At 39.9% G+C, this 20,975-nt stretch overlaps 2 protein-coding genes across 2 annotated transcripts in view; one reads left to right on the top strand and one right to left on the bottom strand.

Moving 5' to 3' along the window:
• The window catches only part of LOC110155077 (potassium voltage-gated channel subfamily H member 5-like), a 51,227-nt gene that overhangs the window by 5,483 nt on the left and 24,769 nt on the right, over positions 1 to 20,975 (bottom strand). The window contains exon 5 of the mRNA XM_055155495.1: positions 16,876 to 17,075. Within this exon, the coding sequence (XP_055011470.1) occupies positions 16,876 to 17,075 (200 nt within the window). The remainder of the gene's footprint in view (positions 1 to 16,875; positions 17,076 to 20,975) is intronic.
• On the top strand, positions 1,867 to 8,861 carry LOC110153092 (interferon-inducible GTPase 5-like). Its single transcript, XM_055158526.1, has 4 exons — positions 1,867 to 2,776; positions 6,168 to 6,757; positions 8,028 to 8,579; positions 8,647 to 8,861. The coding sequence occupies exons 2-4, from the start codon at positions 6,427 to 6,429 to the stop codon at positions 8,805 to 8,807; spliced, it is 1,044 nt and encodes a 347-aa protein (XP_055014501.1). The 5' UTR covers positions 1,867 to 2,776; positions 6,168 to 6,426; the 3' UTR covers positions 8,808 to 8,861.

Raw genomic sequence — 20,975 nt, 5'->3', positions numbered from 1 at the left:
GTCACTCATGTATAGTCACTTTATTTATGTTGGCTACTGTTGTGATGAAAAGACTGAAAAGTATTTGTCTTTCGGACGCATTCGCACTCAACTTTACATTGCAGTAACCCGGATAGTGCGTATACATGCACCATGACAAAACCGGGATACTCAAAAAACTCGATCATAACTGGGATACTGATGTGCATGTAAACGCACTCATTATAAACAATGCACACCACACCAAATATAACACGCTTGTATATTGGCACGCTGGCACTGTTCCGTCCTTGCGCTGGTCATTGTTTTATCTCTGGGGACACATTGAACAGAAGTAGATCTGCATCTTCTACAGTTTTTGAAATAAAGACAGACAGGAGGAGACTGTTGATAATAATATCCTGAAGGAGAACAGGACTTTCAGTGCTTTAAAATAGTCACTGTAAGTTTTTTTTTTTTTTTTTTAAAGTATTTTATTAATTAAATTTTCAGTGTTTTCAAGTAATTTCAATAAAGAGTAAACACCGTGGGACTTGAAAGACAGATATTATGATGTAATGCTTTGTAATGACTTTCAATTGAAATTCAAGCACAGGTTTTCTACATATCCCAGGTTATTTTTTCTCTCCAGTCCATCCATCTGCTCTTGGTTCCGCCCTTCCGTCAAATTTCAGAACCTTTTGTGACCAACGAGCCAAAACGTTTGCCCACCCCTGGTCTAGAACGTAGCATAAATGAGCCTTAACACCTCTTCAACATTAGGCCTATAACATGGCAGAACGTTAAACTAAACAAAAAAAAATAAAAATAAATAAATAATAATAATAATAACACGTTCCTCCTCTTTGTCGGCAGATTTGAATGTAGTCAAAACAAACTAGTCCACTTTCAGTTCCTATCAGTGGGTGTGGTTCATTGTAGAGGTGACTGAGCATTCATCTCTCAGATTTCAGACTGGAAGATCAAGGTATGATTTTATTTTAATATTTTTAAGCATGTTCTTAGTATATATAACTTTATTTACAGACTCAGGGTTAGTAATTGATAAAGATATCAAAAGTTAGAAAACCTGAAAAACCTGAATAGAAAACAATGAATCGGGAAGAGCAGGAATTAAGGGACTTAAAATTAAACGTGGCTGTAAACGCATCACATTAAGGTTTGTCCGCTGGCCCGGGGCAACTAAAAGTTTGTGCGTTCGAGTGCTTTCCTCTGCCTAGTTGCCCGAGTGGGCAAGTGAAAATACAGCGACACAAATCTATTCCCTTTTTAATACTAACTATTTATTTGGTTGAAAAACGAAGAGGCAGGTTGTCTAAAAAAAAATGTGTTACGCTTTTGTTTTTTTTTGTTTTTTTTCCGTGAGCTGTACTTAGACACTCCCTCTCCCACTGAGACCCACTGAGGCATTTCCCCTCTCTCCAGTAGTGCCACACACATTAATTATGTCTCCTTAACCCATCACGGAGCGATAAGAAACGCGAACAAAGAGCTAAATTTAAACAGTCCAAACTATGTTGTAGTTTTCTTCATAAGGGTATATTTCCAATTTATTGATATTTTTATGTAAATTATAACCAATATTATTAAGAAAATACTTTTCAAGCAATGAATTACTTTTATATGTATGTTGTTATTTTAAAACAGCGTAGGCTACTATACGCGGTTCAGTCATCAGGATGACTGACATGCGCTTAAGTTTCACTTTTGTTTCTTGTTTATGACACTTTTATATCAAAGGCAGCGCATGACGCGCGTGCTCTTAATTTGATGAATAACTTTACACTTTTACTACGCGGCTACCTGGATGGAGGAGAATTATGGAGAACTTTACGCAGACTCGTTTGGATACATCATTACGCACACGCCTAAATAAATAGTCACATTAGTTCTAATGTGACTATTCAAGTTTGGACACACTTTTTCATTTATGTTTCTTATTTATTTTTTTCATATTTACACTGTGTAGTGAAGTGTAGTATGAAATGGTTTAAACTAGTTTTATAAATTTGAGATTCTTCAAAATAACCACCCTATAAAAAGAAAAAAGTATGACTACATTCCCTGCTCTCTCAATCCATGTAGTCATTGTGGTCATGTTATGTTGGTATCCATATGAAATTGAGACGATTTGAGACCAAGACCTGTCCAAGACCACAGGGTCCCAAGACCAGGACAAGACCAAGACCTCTGAGAATTCTGAGACAAGACCAAGACCACACACACACACACACACACCCACCCACCTACACACATACACACACACACACACACACACACACACACACACACACACACACACACACACACACACACACACACACACACACACATATATATATAAAATATACTGCACAAAATGTACTGCACTGAATGCTGCTCTTTTTTGGACCCTCACCCACAGTTTGAGAACCCCTTCTTTAAGAGAACTTCCACTGGCACTTTACAGAAAAATTTGAAAAAAGTGATGAAAGTGTGTAGGGTTTTTTCAAGTTCCTAACTGGAGTTACATTCTCTTACTGGTTTTGCAGTGGGATTTAACAGCCTCTGCACATTTACCAAATGCACGCCATGACAAATACAGATGCATTTGTGCACTTCTATTAGGCAAACTTCAACCACATGTAGCTTTGTGCCAACAATGTAACATAAATTTAGATTAGTTTTTGCTTCGCATTTCATCTTGCTCTTCTAATCAGCGCATTGAGGGCGGAGCCTGTGTGCGTGTGTGTACTCAGGGAGGAGTGAGAGTGTGAAAAGGCGAGGAGTGGTGCGCTGACGGGAGCCAAGTGGACAGGTAAGATGTTTTAAAACGTTTAACCTGCGCTGTTTATTGCCAACAACAGCGGCCGCAATGAAATATGATCACACATGTCGGGTGTCAGACCTCGAGTCCAAGATAAGACTGATTCCAAACATGGTTGAGTCCGAGGTGAGAGTAAAACCGTAAAAGATCGGTCTCGAGGCCGGTCTCGCGACCAAAACCGGTCTGGAGTACTACGACACTAACTTGCCCATATATTTAATAAAATATAATTAACTGAACACTAGTTTGTTTTCACGGGCAAGTAGATCTGGGTGTCGGGCAGGTAAAACGTTATAGCCACTTGCCCGGTCAAGTACTTCTAAATGTTTAATGTCAAGCCCTGTCAGGGCATATAGTGTCAGGGAATTTACCACGACCTCTGTGTTACGAACCACTGTGTCTCTGGCGTCTTCTTTAATATTTGAGGTCGGGGTAAATTCCCTGACATATAGACAGGTCTTATTTTATCGTAAAGTTAAATGATGACATTTTTAGATAGTTAGGTGATGTAACAGTACTCATGAGTGGATGGTAAAAGAGGATTCAGGCCTGTTGAATTTTCTGTTGATTGTTTCAAGTTGTCTAAAACCTGCCAGACATGATCAGGTAATCTAATTTAAGTTGCTTGTTTTTTTCAGTGACATGAGAAACAAAGGAGCTCATTGGTCACCTATGATTAATAAATACAATTTATCTCACCTCAGATTAACAGAGTTTAGTCATTTCTGCAGAAATCAGTGCACACATTAACAAACACAGACAAAACAGTTTAAGTCTGAAAAATCTAGAAAAAAATACAAAATGGATTTAACAAATTTTCTGGGGCTTGTGATCAATACGAGCGTTCATGGTCTTGTTTCGGTGTTTGATTTTCACAAAAAGGTGAGAGGGACTAACTGAAAAACTTCCAGCTATGTCAGTGCTTTTTGGTCAGATTGTGTTAAAATAAAGATCAGATTAAAATCTAACTTGAGTAACAGAGCCTTTAACAGAGTAGTGCTTCCAGTTAGCTTCAAACCCTCGGGGAATGTTAATGACATGAGCTGTAAAGTATAATAAAATAAAGAATAAACTCTATACATTTGTCATGCAAGTTTAGAGGGCTCAAGATGGAGAGAACAGATACATGATACAGTATTATAGTTGGGGATTTACTATGATTATACAATAGAAACAAATATAGAAAACAAAGACATAACAGAGATTCACTTGAGGAGATTTACCTCAAACCTAAAGTGAACTACTCATTTTACTAAGACACACTTAAGATCATTACATTTATGACTTAAACTCATAGATTATTTTCCCAGTTTGGCAAATTTTAGTGTACAAAGTTTACTTCCTGACAGAGCCACTTACACTTTAATATGGTTTGGGTTGGGACATTAAGGGTGCCTAACCCACCCCGAGAATACATAGAGCAAGTATGGATTTTAAGCTATGGCAATGAAGTAATTCAAATCAAACTAGACAGAGTGCAATGAAAGAAGCCTTTGACATACAAATAAAGCTGCAGTTTACCTGCCGGGCTGTGGAGTTTGGAAACATCTGCTCATGCAACCAGTGTTTGTATGACAAATCTGTATGAGGTGTTTAAGTGCCTATGACAGGCCAGAGTACTTTTTCACTGAAACTACTACTAGTTTTCATTACCAGTTTTGTCTCTTTGTTTTTTAATTCTAGTGAACTTTTTAATTTGACTTCCTGGTTGGACACGGGCAGCAGATGTAACATAATTCCAGGATTATTTCAGAACTCATGTATTTTTTTTACTTTCCTTCTCACCGCGTACTAGAAAACTATGATAAATATTAACCACAGGTACTATGTGGCTCAGTGGGTTTACTACAATAGAATATAAAAAAAACACAAGATAAAAATGCCCACAAATATTTAAGTTTTTGGATAAAAATACTAAAAGTCAATAAAACTGTGGGCTAAAAATGGCTAAAAGTTTGTTTAAAAAGCACCAATCTGGGATAATGCAGTGCACATCTCTCCGGCAATGAGCAGCTCCTCTCTTCAGGTCCCCCTCACTAACACGCACTAGGTCACCTATGACATATAGAACACACCAGAGAGTATGGGGCATCTAGACCTTAGGCTACATTGGTGGAGTGATACTACAGTACTCAAGGCTGGTTTATAGTTCTACACTGGGTCTTGCTCAGCTGAGAGCAGACGTCTTTACACAGAACTCAACCATACAAACTTCTGCAGAGCTCATCTGGGCCCAGTTGCGTTGTGGGAATCCAAACTATTTAATTTGAATTAATTATTTTTATTTATTTACTGTGGCAATAAACAATCATGGGTCTACTCTGGATTTATCTGTGCCACATTTAACTTGGTGCCTGATGTTTGACTGGGACAGGTGCCCTCTACCAGTGTCTGAGGTCGTGGATCGGGCCTGTGCTTAAACTTCAAAATAAAATGTTCCACACCAACATAATGCAAATGAAAACAAAAACACAAATAGGTCATATTCCCACCTATCCCACCAAACCAAGTCAGAATTAGAAAAGTACCTTAAGGCCACAACAGTTAAAAAGTGTAACTCTTATAGTTTTTCATTATTTAAGAATTGTGAAGTTATGAAGTGTAAAGTAAGGTAAATTAGATTGTTTAAAAAGTTGGCAGTTGGATACTTCCAGTCAGATCTGCGTGGCCATTTTTGCGGTAATGTAATGTCTATGAGGTTTTTGCTGAGTCATGGTAAAAACTATAAATCCTGTCAGACCAGGCAGAGATGGGTGGATGTCATAGACAACATGGTCAACACTTTACAAATGCGGGAAAAACATGCTTACCATTTCCTCATGAAGTACTTGTTTTATGCACACATCACATGGACTTGACCCACTTACCATTATAATGTTATAGTGCACTACTTATTCATGTCCACAGGGCATGTGTGACTTGATTTGTGTCTTGGATGAGTGTTTACAATGTTAATAGGTCCTTCACCAACTTGTGGCTATTCGGCCCGGCTTAATAAGCTATAATAAAATGTAAATAATTAAGTAGACTTTGACTGAATAATATATGTTACAGACAAATTTGATAATCCAGGCAATGCCTGGATATAATATATACAGTGTGGGCAAAACAACAGTGCAAAACCTTCAATACAAGCAGATTAGTTATGGCTGAAGTAATTTGGCACAGCGGAGTGTAAAGGCACAGTAAGGCACTGTAACTATGTGGTCTGTCTAATGGGAGTGGCTTAAGATGTGGCTTAAGATGAACAGAAGTAGAAGTTTAATAATTACAGATTTGTACTGACTTTAAAGATGGGATATTGCACTTCTATGGACAATCAATCAATGTTGTGAGGCAAAGCAGCTCAACACATATTCTCTGTCTATTCTTTTATTAACAGGATTACTTCACCGAGGCATACACCCTCTGAACTGCTTGTCAGGGGACCAATAATTTTGGGAACTTGTTCAAGATTAGCACCACCTGCTGTCCAGTGCTAATCATTGAAGAACCTGACCCGATCACCAAAGGAACAGAATCCAGAGAACAAGCCATGTCTGTGCTACGTGACCTGAGATGGGAGATCCAGCAAGAACTTCACCAGCTGACCTGTGCCCACAGCAGAGACCTTCTCTACAAGCTGGCAGAGTCATTGAAAGATGAGGTGGAAGAACAAGTGCCAGGTGAAGAATCGACCGAAGTGGAACTCTTCGACGTTCATTGTTGACTTTCTGAGAAGTCCACGACTGAAGGACCATGAGGACCAGGGAATGTTCCGCCTGCTCGCTTTCCGTGACCTCATCAGAGAACTACGATCACCACCACCAGCCGTGGAAGAGGGTGCTGTGGGAGAGGGCGTTGTAAAAGAGAGTGCTGTGGGAGAGCGTGCTGTCATTGTAGCTCCTGTGACCAGTGAGGAGCCTGCACCTTCAGACGTCACCATTAAGTTGACATCACCATCAGTAGTCACTGATAATGGATCAGTGACAGGTTAGTCAAGCTGTCTTTGGTGTGGGTGGCCAAACTGTTTTCTTCGAGGACTGCATATCTTACCATATTTGAAGTGGAGGACCATAGATTGGTGGTCAGTACAGTCATTTATCCAGATGGGTTCATTTTACATAGTGTAGAGCCACTTAGACTTTAATATGGTTTGGGTTGGGACAATGCGATGTGAATGTCACTGAGTTTGTAGTGGTAGAATTACTTAAATTTGCACACATTTGCAATAAAAAGTTCTGTTTATGAATATTTGGACCAATTCAGCAGAAGGCCTGAGGGTCAACAAAATTACTCACATTTGGTCACATTTGGCCCCCCAGGCCATAGTTCGGACACCACTGGTCTATGGTCTGTTGCTTTTACCACACAGAGAGTACAAGATTCATGGTGGTCAAATCTCTGACTTTGATTCTGATTTGACAACAGAAACTCACAATGCTAGTGGTTTTACATGAATGAAATTGGTGTCATATTATGAATAGAATTTTTTTTAACGGACAAAATAGCAAAGAAAAAAAAAAACACACAATCATGTAGAGCGGATTAAAATTAACATTTTAAGACCAGAATGACAAGGCCCACTCCAGCAGTTACAGAGAGAAGGCCGACAATATTCCAATGTAAGTCATCTTCCTATCGGGAACATGGCGGCTAGCGTGTTAGCTTTGTCCATTTCAGTCTATGATTTACAGAGATAATCAAGCCTCGTACCTTTAAAGACACACTTGTCACTAAAGATATTTTTAATGTATCTGAGTAAAAATGTTTCATAAATGCACACATAAGGGAGAAAAGCAACACTGCATTATTTTAGGAGATAAACAACACCTAGCAGTATGACAAAGAAAGACCACACGAGTAAACAAACTTTTGTACAAGTGAATTAAGCTGGACGTTGGCAATGGACTATAGTACAGAAAAATAACACCAAAAACACCCTGCCCTCCTGAACAGTTAAAGCCACTGGTGTTAAAGAGCTTGCACAATGATATGGGCCATGCCAGCTATGACAAAATCATTCATTTTGTCTGTGAGCATTTTTATTGCCTTTATATGCAACAAGCCATTGAAGATTTTGTAACTAAGAAATGTCTCTACATCAAATAAAAACACCCAAATTATCCTCCCAGGAGAGAGCTCTTATGTGTATTCCAAAAATAGGTCAAAAGGGTTAATAAAAATAGACATCTGTACTATTCTACTATTCTACTATTCTACTGTTCTACAGACATCATATTATTTCATTCCTTTGTTTCAGGGATCATCATGGCTGAGCAGTGCAAAGAAGAAGTTCAAACAGCTCTACAAAACAATGACCTGGCTCTTGCAGCTAAAAAGGCTCTGGAATATTTGGACTGCATATACAGTGCTCCTCTGAACATTGCAATCACTGGAGAGTCTGGAGCAGGTAAATCTTCTCTGGTGAATGCTCTTAGAGGAATAAAAAACAAAACACCTGAATCAGCACCAACAGGCGTAAAGGAGACCACAATGGAGCCCACAGTATACCCCCACCCACAAAATCCCAATGTTAAAATATGGGATCTGCCCGGGATTGGTACCACCAAGTTTACAGCTGACAAATACCTGCAGCATGTGGGGTTTGAGAAGTACGACTTCTTCATCATCGTTTCCAGTGATCGCTTCAAAGAAAACGATGCAAAACTGGCTCAAGAAATTCAGAAAATGAATAAAAATTTCTACTTTGTTCGATCCAAGATAGATCATAACATAAGAGATGAGAAGAGAGATGACCCAAACCTAAATGAGGAGGATCTCCTTAAAACCATCAGAGATGACTGCACTGAAGGTAAGTATCTTTATTTGTTTGGGTCTACTCTACATACTCATCCATGTTCTATTTTATTATGATGCAGGACTTCAGAAACTTGGCATTCAGTGTCCAAAAGTCTTCCTGGTGTGTGGTCTCAGACTTCACTTGTATGAATTCAGTCTGCTGTGGAAAACCTTAGAGAAAGAACTTCCTCAACACCAACGAGATGCGCTGCTCCTTGCTCTTCCAAACATCAGTCAGTAGGTCATAGAGCAGAAGAAAAAGCTTATAGAAAGCAGAATAAAATGGCTCACTTTAGCATCTGCAGCTGGAGCAGCTGTGCCTGTCCCTGGTTTTTCTGAGGGTCTTGATCTGAACATGATATTTGCTTTTACTGTAGAGTGTATGAGTTCACTGGGTCTTACTGTTCATTCTTTGCAGAAACTGTCTGATGTTAGTGGGGTGTCTTTAAATTATCTCTTAAATGAGTTAAAATCTCCTCTGTCATCAGCAGGTGATGCAACCCTTGATCTGATGGTAAAAGTACTGTCCATGTCTGCCACTCGCATTACAGCATCAGCTTTAGAGGAAGGGGTCAGGTTTGTCCCAGTTATTGGAATACCAATTGCAATGGGTCTTTCAAGTTTTACAACCTACAGAGCACTTTATTACATACTAAACTCACTGACAGAAGATGCACATCGTGTTTTCATGAGAGCTCTGGTGTTGAACACAGCTGTGTGAACATTAGCATTCTAGATTTGTTTATTTCATTGATGCATCTAAAACATCTAAAACTCACCTTAGATGAACCGACTTTAGTGCTTCCTAAACTGATTCTGCAGAAAGCTGCCATGTTTTTCGGTTCCCTGATTGTTTTCCATCTTTTTTCTTCACAAGCAGCTGTATTTGTTTTGATATAGATGGACCATTGATGACCCTGATTGGTTAATCCAACTGTCAAGAGAGATTCACTGGTAACCAAACTCACATCTTCCTAAAGTATTGGAGCAGTGTGTGTTCTGGATCACAGGGAAATAATATTAAGGCCAGGGATTACTTATGTCAAAAAAGTGGATAAAAAGTGGATAAATCATTATACTGCCACCACTATTGAAACTGAATGAGTATAAACAAGTATTATAATGAGAACAAAATCACATACATTTCCTGATTAGTTTGGTCTTGATTGTTTTACCTGTGCTCTCTACAAAGTTTCTGTTAATGCAACACATTTCACAGCATGGTAATAATAAAGAAACTTTGATTACTATTGAAAATTACAGTTTGTTGTGTATTGTGTTATTCACAAACTAAAACTTCACATCAGAATCACAGAAAAACAAGACAGAAGACCGAACACAGTATGAGGTAAAAGCAAGGCAGGGGCAGACAGGAGCAGGCAGGTCTTCAAGGAACCCTGTCTTGAATGCCAGCACTCTGGGGCGTGGAGCTCTAAACAAGAGATGTGCCATTCCTGAATATCGATTAGAGTGCAGCGTTCGGTCAATTGTCAGAATCGTAAAAATAAATATCAAACTAGTCCACTGAAAAACAACATGTAAACATGCTCAAGGTTTCTTTTATTTGGAAATACAGTATATTAGGATGATAAATGCTTAACATTCATCACATGTTTGTGTACCTCACGGGATGTTTGTGCGGCGTTCGGATGCCGTGTATACACGCATCAAGAATCTCGGACTTCCGGTCACTGTGCAATGCACACTGGGAAGGATTTTCCGAAAAAGTGAGCATCAAACCTCCATGTTTGTTTTCCCAGTGGGATGTGTCTATTGACAAAGTCGATCTTTTCATGTCTTTTGAACCATATCATTTTTGTTTCTGGTTCTGATATTGTTATATTTTAGTTTTGGGATTCGGACATTGTAATTGTGTGGTTGTTGGATCCTAACAGCAGAAAACGACTCGAGAATTTTTTTTGCAAACTCCATAACTGCAAAAGGGAATCAGATGTGTGTGACTCAAACCTCTGTTCAAACTGTTTCCCTTCCCAACAGAATTGAAAAATAGTGAAAGGTGAAGGCGATGGGCAGGATTGATCCACAGGAAGGACGAAAAAGGAAACCATTGACTGTCAGGGGTGTCAAACTCATTTTGTTCCGGGGGCCGTATCCAACCTACTTTGATCCCAAAGGGGCCGGATCAGAAAACTCATGGCATATAAACCCCAAAAATAACAATAAGTTCAAATATTTGTGCAGAGAAACGCAAATCTATTACAGACATCATTTTTAATTGATGAACTCTTTCTTATTATAATATTATAATATTATGAACAATCTGAAACTTTAAGAAAAATTCAATTTCAACACAATGTTTTAACATGAACTTGTATGCAAATAGGAATAAGTCAATTTTTCTTGGAAAATCCTGCACTCGGCTCCACTTTTCTCATGTTGGACATTTTTCTGATGAGGGTGTCACGGTCAACAGTCAAAACGATCGTCCTTTAAGAGCGTTTGGAAAGAGACAAGTCTTCATTTGTGCTGCTCTGGTGGGAGGGGCCACGTACAGAGACGCTAGAGACGCTGCTATGCTAAGCACCGCAGAAAATTACCAATATTTTAATAGAAAATATAATTAAAATATTTTAGTAGAAAATCACCCAAGGGCCACATTAAAGGTCTTGGGGGGCCGGATCTGGCCCCTGGGCCTTATGTTTGACACCTGTGGTCTAATCTTTATAGTTTTCTATGTCTTTGTTCATGTGTGGCCAGTACAGTAAAGCTATTTCACATCTTTTTCACTTTTCTATGCTTAAATATCCTTTGTGTGTGAGTTGAAGCATTTGTAAGTGCATTTCTGCAGACATAACAATCTGTTTCCCTTTGTGTAGCACTCCTTGTACCACAGACAGTCCCTCTTTGAAGTTTTGATATGGGTGGATCAGCTTTTTCTCACCTGGTTGATGGATCTGGTTTATCACGTTTTGCAGCTTTTTGAATCTGCAATTTGTTTCCATTTATCTTGTGACACAGGCATGCACTTCTGCATTGCATCCACATGCACTTGCACATCATGGTTCAGTCTTGCTTAGTTCTGTACAGTTCAGTGAAGCTTGACTCAGTGTGTCTGTCACAATGAGCTGTTTACCTGGTGTGAACTCAAATGTTAAACTGTACTTTTGCAGGCTAAGCAGCAGGCATTGGATGTGAGGTGATGCCTCTCCAAGAGGTTTGGTGGAGATTACGATCAGTGGTTTGTGATCGGTCTCAAGCATCACTTCTCTGCCATAGATGTATTCAGGAAACTTTTCACATTCAAACACTGTCCCTAGTGTCTCTATTTCTATCTGTGTATACTTTCTCTCGGTTATGTAGTTTACTAAGCCAGGTGCTTTTTGTAAGTCTGTTTTGTTTAGTTTTCTGGTATGGGCATGTGTGTTATTGCTCTTACTTTTTCAGGGTCTAGTTCAGGGGTGTCAAACTCATTTTGGTCCGGGGGCCGTATCCAACCTACTTTGATCCCAAAGGGGCCGGATCAGAAAACTCATGGCATATAAACCCCCAAAATAACAATAATTTCAAATATTTGTGCAGAGAAACGCAAATCTATTACAGACATCTTTTTTAATTGATGAACTCTTTCTTATTATAATATTATAATATTATGAACAATCTGAAACTTTAAGAAAAATTCAATTTCAACACAATGTTTTAACATGAACTTGTATGCAAATAGGAATAAGTCAATTTTTCTCAGAAAATCCTGCACTCAGCGTCCACTTTTCTCATTTGTGACATGTTTCTGATGAGGGTGTCACGGTCAACAGTCAAAACGATCGTCCTTTAAGAGCATTTGGAAAGAGACAAGTCTTCATTTGTGCTGCTCTGGTGGGAGGGGCCACGTACAGAGACGCTAGAGACGCTGCTATGCTAAGCACCGCAGAAAATTACCAATATTTTAATAGAAAATATAATTAAAATATTTTAGTAGAAAATCACCCAAGGGCCACATTAAAGGTCTTGGGGGGCCGGATCTGGCCCCCGGGCCTTATGTTTGACACCTGTGGTCTAGTTGTATCCCTGCTGTGGATAGCTTGTCTCCTAGGCAAGTAATCTCACTCACCTCAAACTGACATTTTTGTCTGTTCAGTTTCAGTCCCGAATGCTTTGCTGTTATGACCACATCATCAATACTCAGACTCCTTCCATTCCATTGAACATGTGCTATACAGTCCTCTGAAATACTTACGGTGCTGAAGCAATCCCGAAAGGCATGCACAGAGAACAGTGTCTCCCAAAAGCTTTGGCTTTCCGCGTCCATTTCGATTTGGTAAAAGCCTGATGAAGCATCCAGTTTGGAAAAATAGCATGCCCCTGCCATTGCACTTGTTATGTCAATTTTTGTGGGCAATTTGAAGTGTTCTCTTTTAAAATCCACTTGTTCAGATCTCTCGGATCTATGCACAATCTCAGATCTCCATTTTTCTTTTCCACAATCACAAGAGAATTCACCCAGTCTGTTGCTTCCTCAATTTTTCTAATGATCTTTTTTTCAAGTTTCAAGTGTCTGTAACTCTTTTCTGGCTGGGTGTATCACTGGTTCAGCATTGTCTATTAGTTGTATTTTATATTTGTTTGGTAGACAGCCAACACCGTGAAACATATCAGTGTATTTTTTCACTATGTTGCTTGTTGCCTTTGTCCACCTAAAGGACAAAACACCAAGCCCCAAACAAAGCAATGTGGTCTACTCCATTAAGTGTAGAAGACTGCAATGAGTGCTACACTGGAGAAACTAAACAGCTACTTCACAAGAGGATGTACCAACACAGACGAGAGAACAATAGTGGACCTTAGTCCGACATACAACTCCATCTAAAAGCCTAGGACCACTCCTTTGAGGGTAGTGAGGTACATATCTTAGCCAGAGAAAATAATTGGTTTGAGAGGGGAGTTAAAGAAGTGATTTTTGTTAGGAAAGAAAAGACATCATTGAACAGAAATGGAGGCCTCAGACACCATCTATCTCCTATTTACAACTCCATCCTTAAACCTAAATCAAAACAAACAAGAGAACAACAGGTGTATCCAGGTCAGGTCCAGAGGTGTGGAAGAACCCATCATGACCCTGAATGATTCTGCTAATAAGACCCCACACTCAAGAGGCCTAGCTAACTAACAGAAACTGTAAACAAGTAGGTGTGTTAGTTTCAGAGTAGTTTCAGAGTAGTTAGCTCCTCTATTCAAGAAGATATAAGGAAGTGTCCACCAGTATTCTGACCAAAACTGAAGAAGCAGCTTGGATGAGCTGCGAAATGTATTTGACCAAATAAACTTTTGTCCAGCTGACAAACTGAATTTCTCTTTTTGCCATAAATGTGTTAACATTCAGGCATCCAGGCAACACAGTAACATCTCCATGGAGAAAAGCAGGTGACAGAAACCAGCCAGCTACCTCTCCACTATAACTTGCACTATATAACTTTTCTGGTAGAGAGACCTGTTTGTCACCATGGAGATTTTGCTTTGCCTAAAATGTTCCACAGTATGGCAACAGACTTCCAGGTTCCATTTGATAATAGTAATATGTTTTATTTTTTATGCACTGCATTTTAAGGAAAATTTCAGACTACATGGTTAAAATGTTTTTAGTGCTAAAAAAATATACCTTATAAGTATATATTTTTTTTACTTTGACGAAACATTTTTTGTAAAAGGGCTGTATGCATATATTTAGAACTAGGCATTGGGAATAAAAATATTGTATAAAAACTAAAATAAACCTAAAAACACTGTCTGAACTGGAGTAACCAAAAGGCCATACAATGACGTTTATACTGAACAATTGTGCCATCTAATGCCTAACAACAATAACCACCAAACTGTTCCGTTCTACAACAGTAAAATATGTCTTCTGCACTCTTGTGGCAAAGAGGGGAATTGCACAGGCCACCAGAATTACCAAAACTCATAAAGAAGAGGACAGTTTCATATGAACCTGTTATTGGTTACAAAACAATACAACAGAGGAAGCAATAATTTATAATATGCTGAAAATAAATGCAGCAGCCGGATTATGTCTTCTGCTGTTTAATGTGTTCTTTTGTGTAGAGTTTTGTCTGGAGGCAGTTCTCTGTGTGTAGAGACGCTCTATCGGTGTTTTGGTGAAACATAACAAACATATCCCTATTCATATCATTCACATCACATATTTTCAATACAAAGGACAATATTATAATTCCAGGTACAAGGAAAAATACTTATAATATAACTGTGCCAAAGAGCTCAGCAGAGTGTTTCAGTATATTTTTACTCAATCATTGAAAACACAGCATGTCTCCATCTTTTGGAAGGATTCTATTGTGGTCCCAGTTCAAACTGGCATTGAAAAATAGGACAAAAATTAATCAAATCATTAAATGGTCAAGCAGACTGATCGGTGAGTCTCAGCGGAGTCTGTTATAGTGTTCCAGGTTTGTTCCTTCAGAAGCTATCCTTGTGAACAAATCTTAGCACTTTATTGTTCTGGCAATTTTAAAGGTGCATTGTGTAACTTTTCTAGTGGTTGGTTCATCAAAGGCTCTTTTATGGTGGCCAAGGGGCACCAAACGCACTACAGTGGCCCAATGCGTCTCAGTTAGAAAACAACTTCCAAGTACAGAAACGATTGCAAATTCACAAAGTCAAACACAACAAAGAACACGGTGCAAAATGAAAAAACGCACTGCAAGAAACAAAACAAATGTATCACCATCCAATGCGCTGCAAATAGAGAAACGATACAACGATCTGCAGTGAAAACTAAGAAAACACCCGCAAAAGTGAAAAGTGGACCTTGGAGCTAAAATTTGGCTACTAGTTTGTAACTAATGCGATGAAAAGTGCACTCAAACTTTCATATTTGGACAGATTTCCATCAAACACTAATAATGTTTTTACTGTTAATGGAAAAGAAGACCACAGAGTGATTAATGAAGCTACAAGGAGGAAATGCCACATTTTCACAGACATAGGACTAAATCTGTAAACACTTGGCCAGTGTAGCTCTGAGGTAATTTAAAAACACGCATTATTTCATTCATTAAACTTAAAAAAGACACAGTCTGACTATATCAAAGCTGTTCTGTCTTTCAGACATTATTTAGTTAATTTTAATGCATATAGTTTTATTCAATTCATGCTTTTATTTTGGTACTTCACCCCAGTCCATGGAACCGGAAGTATGAAAATATGTGAGAGATGAGAACACATGTTGGCAACAAGAGGCAACAAAGAGGCAACAAAACAGACTCATACCGCTACAAATCAAACTTGAATCTCGCAACTTGCAACTCCTACAGAAGCAGCGCCTTTTCATTCTGCATTCAAACGATGAGCATTAAATCTGAAAACTACAACTGTCTCGTCATCAAATCAGAGTTTAGCTCGCTGTCAAGCTGGAACTGCTAACATCTCAGTGAGGACAGTACAAAAGCTTATATTTACTTGTTAATCACGTTATATTAGCCTCCAATGCATGCATTTCATTCTGGGAATACATTATCTGTTTTTTACAGTCCGTGCATGTTTGTAAAGTGAAAAGTAAATAATACTGACTGGACAGGTGAAATTTAAGATGGACATTAGGTTCATTTAACAGATTTGTGCAGATACTGATGTAGCTACTACCTGTGTCTGTTAGGCCTATCACATCTAATATCATGCACATGATTCATGAAATGGGTCAAATGCAGACGACAAAGTAAAGCGAACACTGCACTGGAGGTGTGCCAAGCCAGACTCGTGCCACCGATTGCTCTTGGTTTAATCCTGGTTTAGATCTGCTTTAGTCCTGGTTCAGTCCTGGTTTAGTCTTGGTTCAGTCCTGGTTTAGTCTTGGTTCAGTCCTGGTTAAGTCCTTTTTTAGTCTTGGTTCAGTCCTGGTTTAGTCTTGGTTCAGTCCTGGTTTAGTCTTGGTTTAGTCCTGGTTAAGTCCTGTTTTAGTCCTGGTTTAGATCTGGTTTAGTCCTGGTAGAGGCTCCGTGGTTAGAGCAGTGGTCGCCCAACCAAAAAACCTGAAAGACTGTTGTTGTTTCCTTAGGCAAAACACTTCACCAACATTGCCTGGTCAGAGGGGCTGATGGTGCAGCTGGGAAGTCTTACTTCTGTCAGTCTGTCCCAGGGCAGCTGTGACTATAATGGTAACTGTAATTGTGGTCATACCTTCTTGTCAAAGCCTGGTGTTTCAATCCTGGTCCAGTCCTGGTCCAGTCCTGGTCCAGTCCTGGTCCAGTCCTGGTCCAGTCCTGGTCCAGTCCTGGTCCAGTCCTGGTTTAGTCCTGGTTTAGTCCTGGTTTAGTCCTGGTCCAGTCCTGGTCCAGTACCTTCTCTGTGTCTATGCCCTTGGACATGGACCAGGTGGAGACGATGTAGTCCATGACCCTCTCGCTCAGACCTTTGGGGACCTGGTAGAGTTTGAGGAAGTCTCGGACGTTGTTGAGCATCTCGTGGTAGCGGTTGGTGTTGGCGTACATCTGCTGGAAGATGGTCGTCACGTTTCCAAAGATGGTGGCATAAAGCAGAGCTGCAAAAGAGACAGAAGAAAATATTTATTCTGGAATTTAATTTAAAGGTCTAATATTACACAAAGTCGACTTTTGTGAGCTTTAGGCCATGTTACAAAGTTGTTCCCTCTTCAGAAACACACCTGGAGTTGTGTTTTCGTTTCATTCACATGTTTGAGTAACACTTTATTATTAGTCTGTCTACATCTTTAAAGCTCAAGATGCTGTTCCACCTTGTGATGTCATGAAGTGGTAGTTTTCAAGTGAACAGCTCCTTTTACCTCTGGAGATTAAAGTTCGAGATTTCAGGGCTGAAATTGTCGCTAAAAACATTGTATTATCATATTTTATTAGCTTCACTTCTGTTCTGGACCCTCTACCCCTCCCTTTGCTCTCCCTGTTAAGTCACTCCCCCTTCAGAGCGCTATCACAATAGAATCAGCATGCATCCCCCTCTACTCTCTCTCCTCCTTCTCTCCTTTCACCCCCTTTCTCTCGTTTCCTTCTCTCTCCTCATTCTCCTTTCTCTACCCCCTTCCTCTCCTCTCACTTTCTCTCCTCTCCTCCTTCTCTCTCACCTCTCATCCCCCCCTCCCTCCTTGTCCTTTCTCTTCTCTCTCATACCTCTCCCCTCATCCCCTTCTCCTACCCGTCTTTCCCTTCTCTCTCCTTCTTCTCTCTCTCCTCTCTCATACCCCCTCTCCCCTCCTCCCTTTCCCCTTGTCTCTCATACCTCTTTCCCCTCATCCCCTTCTCCTACCCCTCTGTCCCTTCTCTCTCTTTCTCCTCTCTCCTTTCTCATACCTCTCTCTTCTCCTCTCCCTCTCCCCTCTCTCATACCTCCCCCCCTCCTCTCTTCTCCCCTCCTCCCTTTCCCCTTGTCTCTCCTCTCTCTCATACCTTTCTCCTCTCATCCCCTCTCCTCCCCTCTCCTCCCCCTCTCCTCCTTGTCTCTTTCCTCTCCTCCCTCCTCCTCCTCCTCTCCCCTCTCTCTCCTCTCTATCATACCTCTCTCCTTCCCCTTTCTCTCTCCTTCTCCTCTCTTCTCTCTCTCTCTCTCTCTCATCTCTCTCTCCTCTCCTCCACAGATGTAATTGGGACTTTTGCAGTAATAGCCCCCCTCCTCTTCCTCTTCGTCGTCCTCCTCCTCCTCGTCGTCTGTGTTATAGATCTTATTATTTTCACATTAGGTTAAACACAGAGTCTGTTTATGGAGCGAAGAGTGAAGCAAATAAAGTTTAAAATTAGAAAAACTGTGACCTGCAAAACTCTGAGGGATCATGAGACAGAGAAACTGCAAAGTACTGGACAAAACCAGGACAAAACCAGAACTAAAACCAGAACTAAACCAGACTAAACCAGGACTAAACCAGGACTAAACTAAAAACTAAACTAAAAAACAAAAAAAGATTATCTATAATATAAATCTATCTATCTATCACCATGTATGGTAGGACTTAACCAAGCTTAAACTCGGTCTGAACCACAACTTCACCAGGTCTGAACCAGGACTAAATAAGGTCTAAAAAAAGAACTAAACCAGGACTATGCCAAGGTTTAAAATAGCATTAGACCTGGTCCTGGTTCAGTTCTGGTTCAGTACTGGTTCAATTCTGGTTTAGTCCTGGTTTAGTCCTGGTTTAGTCCTGGTTTAGTCCTGGTTTAGTCCTGGTTGAGTCCTGGTTGAGTCCTGGTTGAGTCCTGGTTCAGTTCTAGTTTAGTCCTTGATTAGTTCTGGTTTAGTTCTGGTTTAGTGCTGGTTTAGAGCTGGTTTAGATCTAGTTTAGTCCTGATTTAGTCCTGTATTAGTTCTGGTTTAGAAGAACTAAACCAGGACTATCCCAAGTTTTAAAATACCATTAGACCAGGATTAGACCAGGACAAAACCAGGATTGAATCAGGACTAAACCAGGACTAAACCAGGACTAAACCAGGACTAAACCAGGACTAATCCAGGACTAATCCAGGACTAATCCAGGACTGCTTGTGTGGATAAATTTCACATGTAAATGGTTTTATTTGAACGCAGCGTCTTCCAAATGGTTTCATGTCGTGTAATCACTATACGAGCCAATAAAGTCACTCAGCCAATAACTGTAGAACAAAAACCCTTTAATTGTTCGTTCCCAGTCTGTTTCTATTAGCTGTCTGTGCGCTCAAATCCATATTCTCCCGCTCTCTCCGTACTTTCTCTCCGTTCTCTCTCCCTCTCTCTGTGCGTCTCCTAATGAGGGTCTAATTTTCTTTTGTGATTCCTTTTATTGTTTTGGAGTAAAATCGATGTGATTCTTTCTCTCTGTGTGGAAACCAGAGCCTTTACCGTTAATTTGACGCTTTAATTTGGTCTCAGATACAGATACATGGATTTTACATTTACAAAGTCCCGAAGGGTTTAAATGGAAGAGGGAACCAGGACTAAACCAGGACTGAAACTGGATTAAACTATAGGATAACACCAGGACTAAACCAAGACAAAACCAGGACTAAACCAGGACTGAAACTGGATTAAACTATAGGATAACACCAGGACTAAACCAAGACTAAACCAGGACTAAACCAGGACTAAACCAGGACTAAACCAGGACTGAAACTGGATTAAACTATAGGACTAAACCAGGACTAAAGCAGGATTAAGACAAGACTAAAAAACAGACTAAAATCAGAACTACAAAAGGACTATGAAGGACTACAAAAGGACTAAAGCAATTTTAAACCAGAACTAAAGCAGGACTAAAGCAGGACTAAACCAGGATTAAGATAAACCAGGGCATAACCAGATTTGAAGTTAGACTCAAACCAGAATTTAACCAGGCCTCACCAAGGGATTTGCCATGTCTAAATCAGGTCTAAATGAGGACTCGGTCAAAAGCAGGTCAAAAGCAGGTCTAGACCAGGCCTTAATCAGAAGTGTCTGTTCACTTCTATTGATTCTCATGTTTTACCTTTGACCTTTTAACATTTCAATATTCTGTCTTTTGAACCAATTATCCCTGAGCACTGAGTCTGGGGACATCTGCAGAAAAGAACCCACTGGAGATCAGAGAAGAACCTGTTACAGTCCTGGTTTAGACCTGATTTAGACCTGGTTTAAGCATAGTTTAGACCTGGTTTAGAACTATTTTAGATTTGGTTTAGACCTGGTTTAGACCTGGTTTAGACCTGGTTTAGACATAGATTAGTCCTGGTTTAGACGTAGATTAGTCCTGGTTTAGTCCTGGTTAGGGATGGGCATGATTAATCGATAATTGATCATTAAGAATTTCATCGATTACGTTAATTTTAATCGACAAACCGAATGTAGGTTGCTGTCCGAAGCGTGACCAAACAGGGGTCCGTACATGTGTCTCTCTGCACTCAGAAGGAGCGAGCAAACACAAACAGTAGGTCAGTCTGCAGCGTACCGAAGCACAAATGTGTATTTAACGATGATTTGTACAAGAAATTCCACACTTTCCGTTGCGTTCGGGACAAGTGGGAGTCCATGTGCACAGTCCATGTGCACAGTCCATGTGCACAGTCCATGTGCACAGTCCATGTGCACAGTCCATGTGCACAGTCCATGTGCACAGCGTACAAAGCGGGAACATATGTTTCGGTGTCCAGTGGGAAAAAGTTTTACCAGGTGAGAGTCGCGCAATGTCGATGACGAGTCCCCACCTCCCTCCCCCCGTACAGTGTCCTGGTTTTGACAAACGCAAATCTGGTCACACTAACCTGTATTCCACTGAATCATGTCTTTTAATCCAACAGAAATTGAACCTGAAGAGCTGTAGTTTTATCTTCGCTGAGTTTATGCAAATTAGCGATGCGGTTTTAAGTTTCTTTTCTGTGAGAGTTGCGCAAAACTGAATTAAACAAATTATAATGTCAAACGGATTGATGTGGCTCTAGAGTCGTTACGGTTTATATGTCGTAAAGTT

This window comes from Boleophthalmus pectinirostris, unplaced genomic scaffold (assembly GCF_026225935.1).
Source record: "Boleophthalmus pectinirostris isolate CB_2022bp ecotype Guang Dong unplaced genomic scaffold, ASM2622593v1 HiC_scaffold_10, whole genome shotgun sequence".
Taxonomy (NCBI): Eukaryota; Metazoa; Chordata; class Actinopteri; order Gobiiformes; family Gobiidae; genus Boleophthalmus; species Boleophthalmus pectinirostris.
The sequence above is the reverse complement of the archived record's forward strand: the minus strand, read 5'-3'. Positions and strand labels throughout refer to the sequence as shown.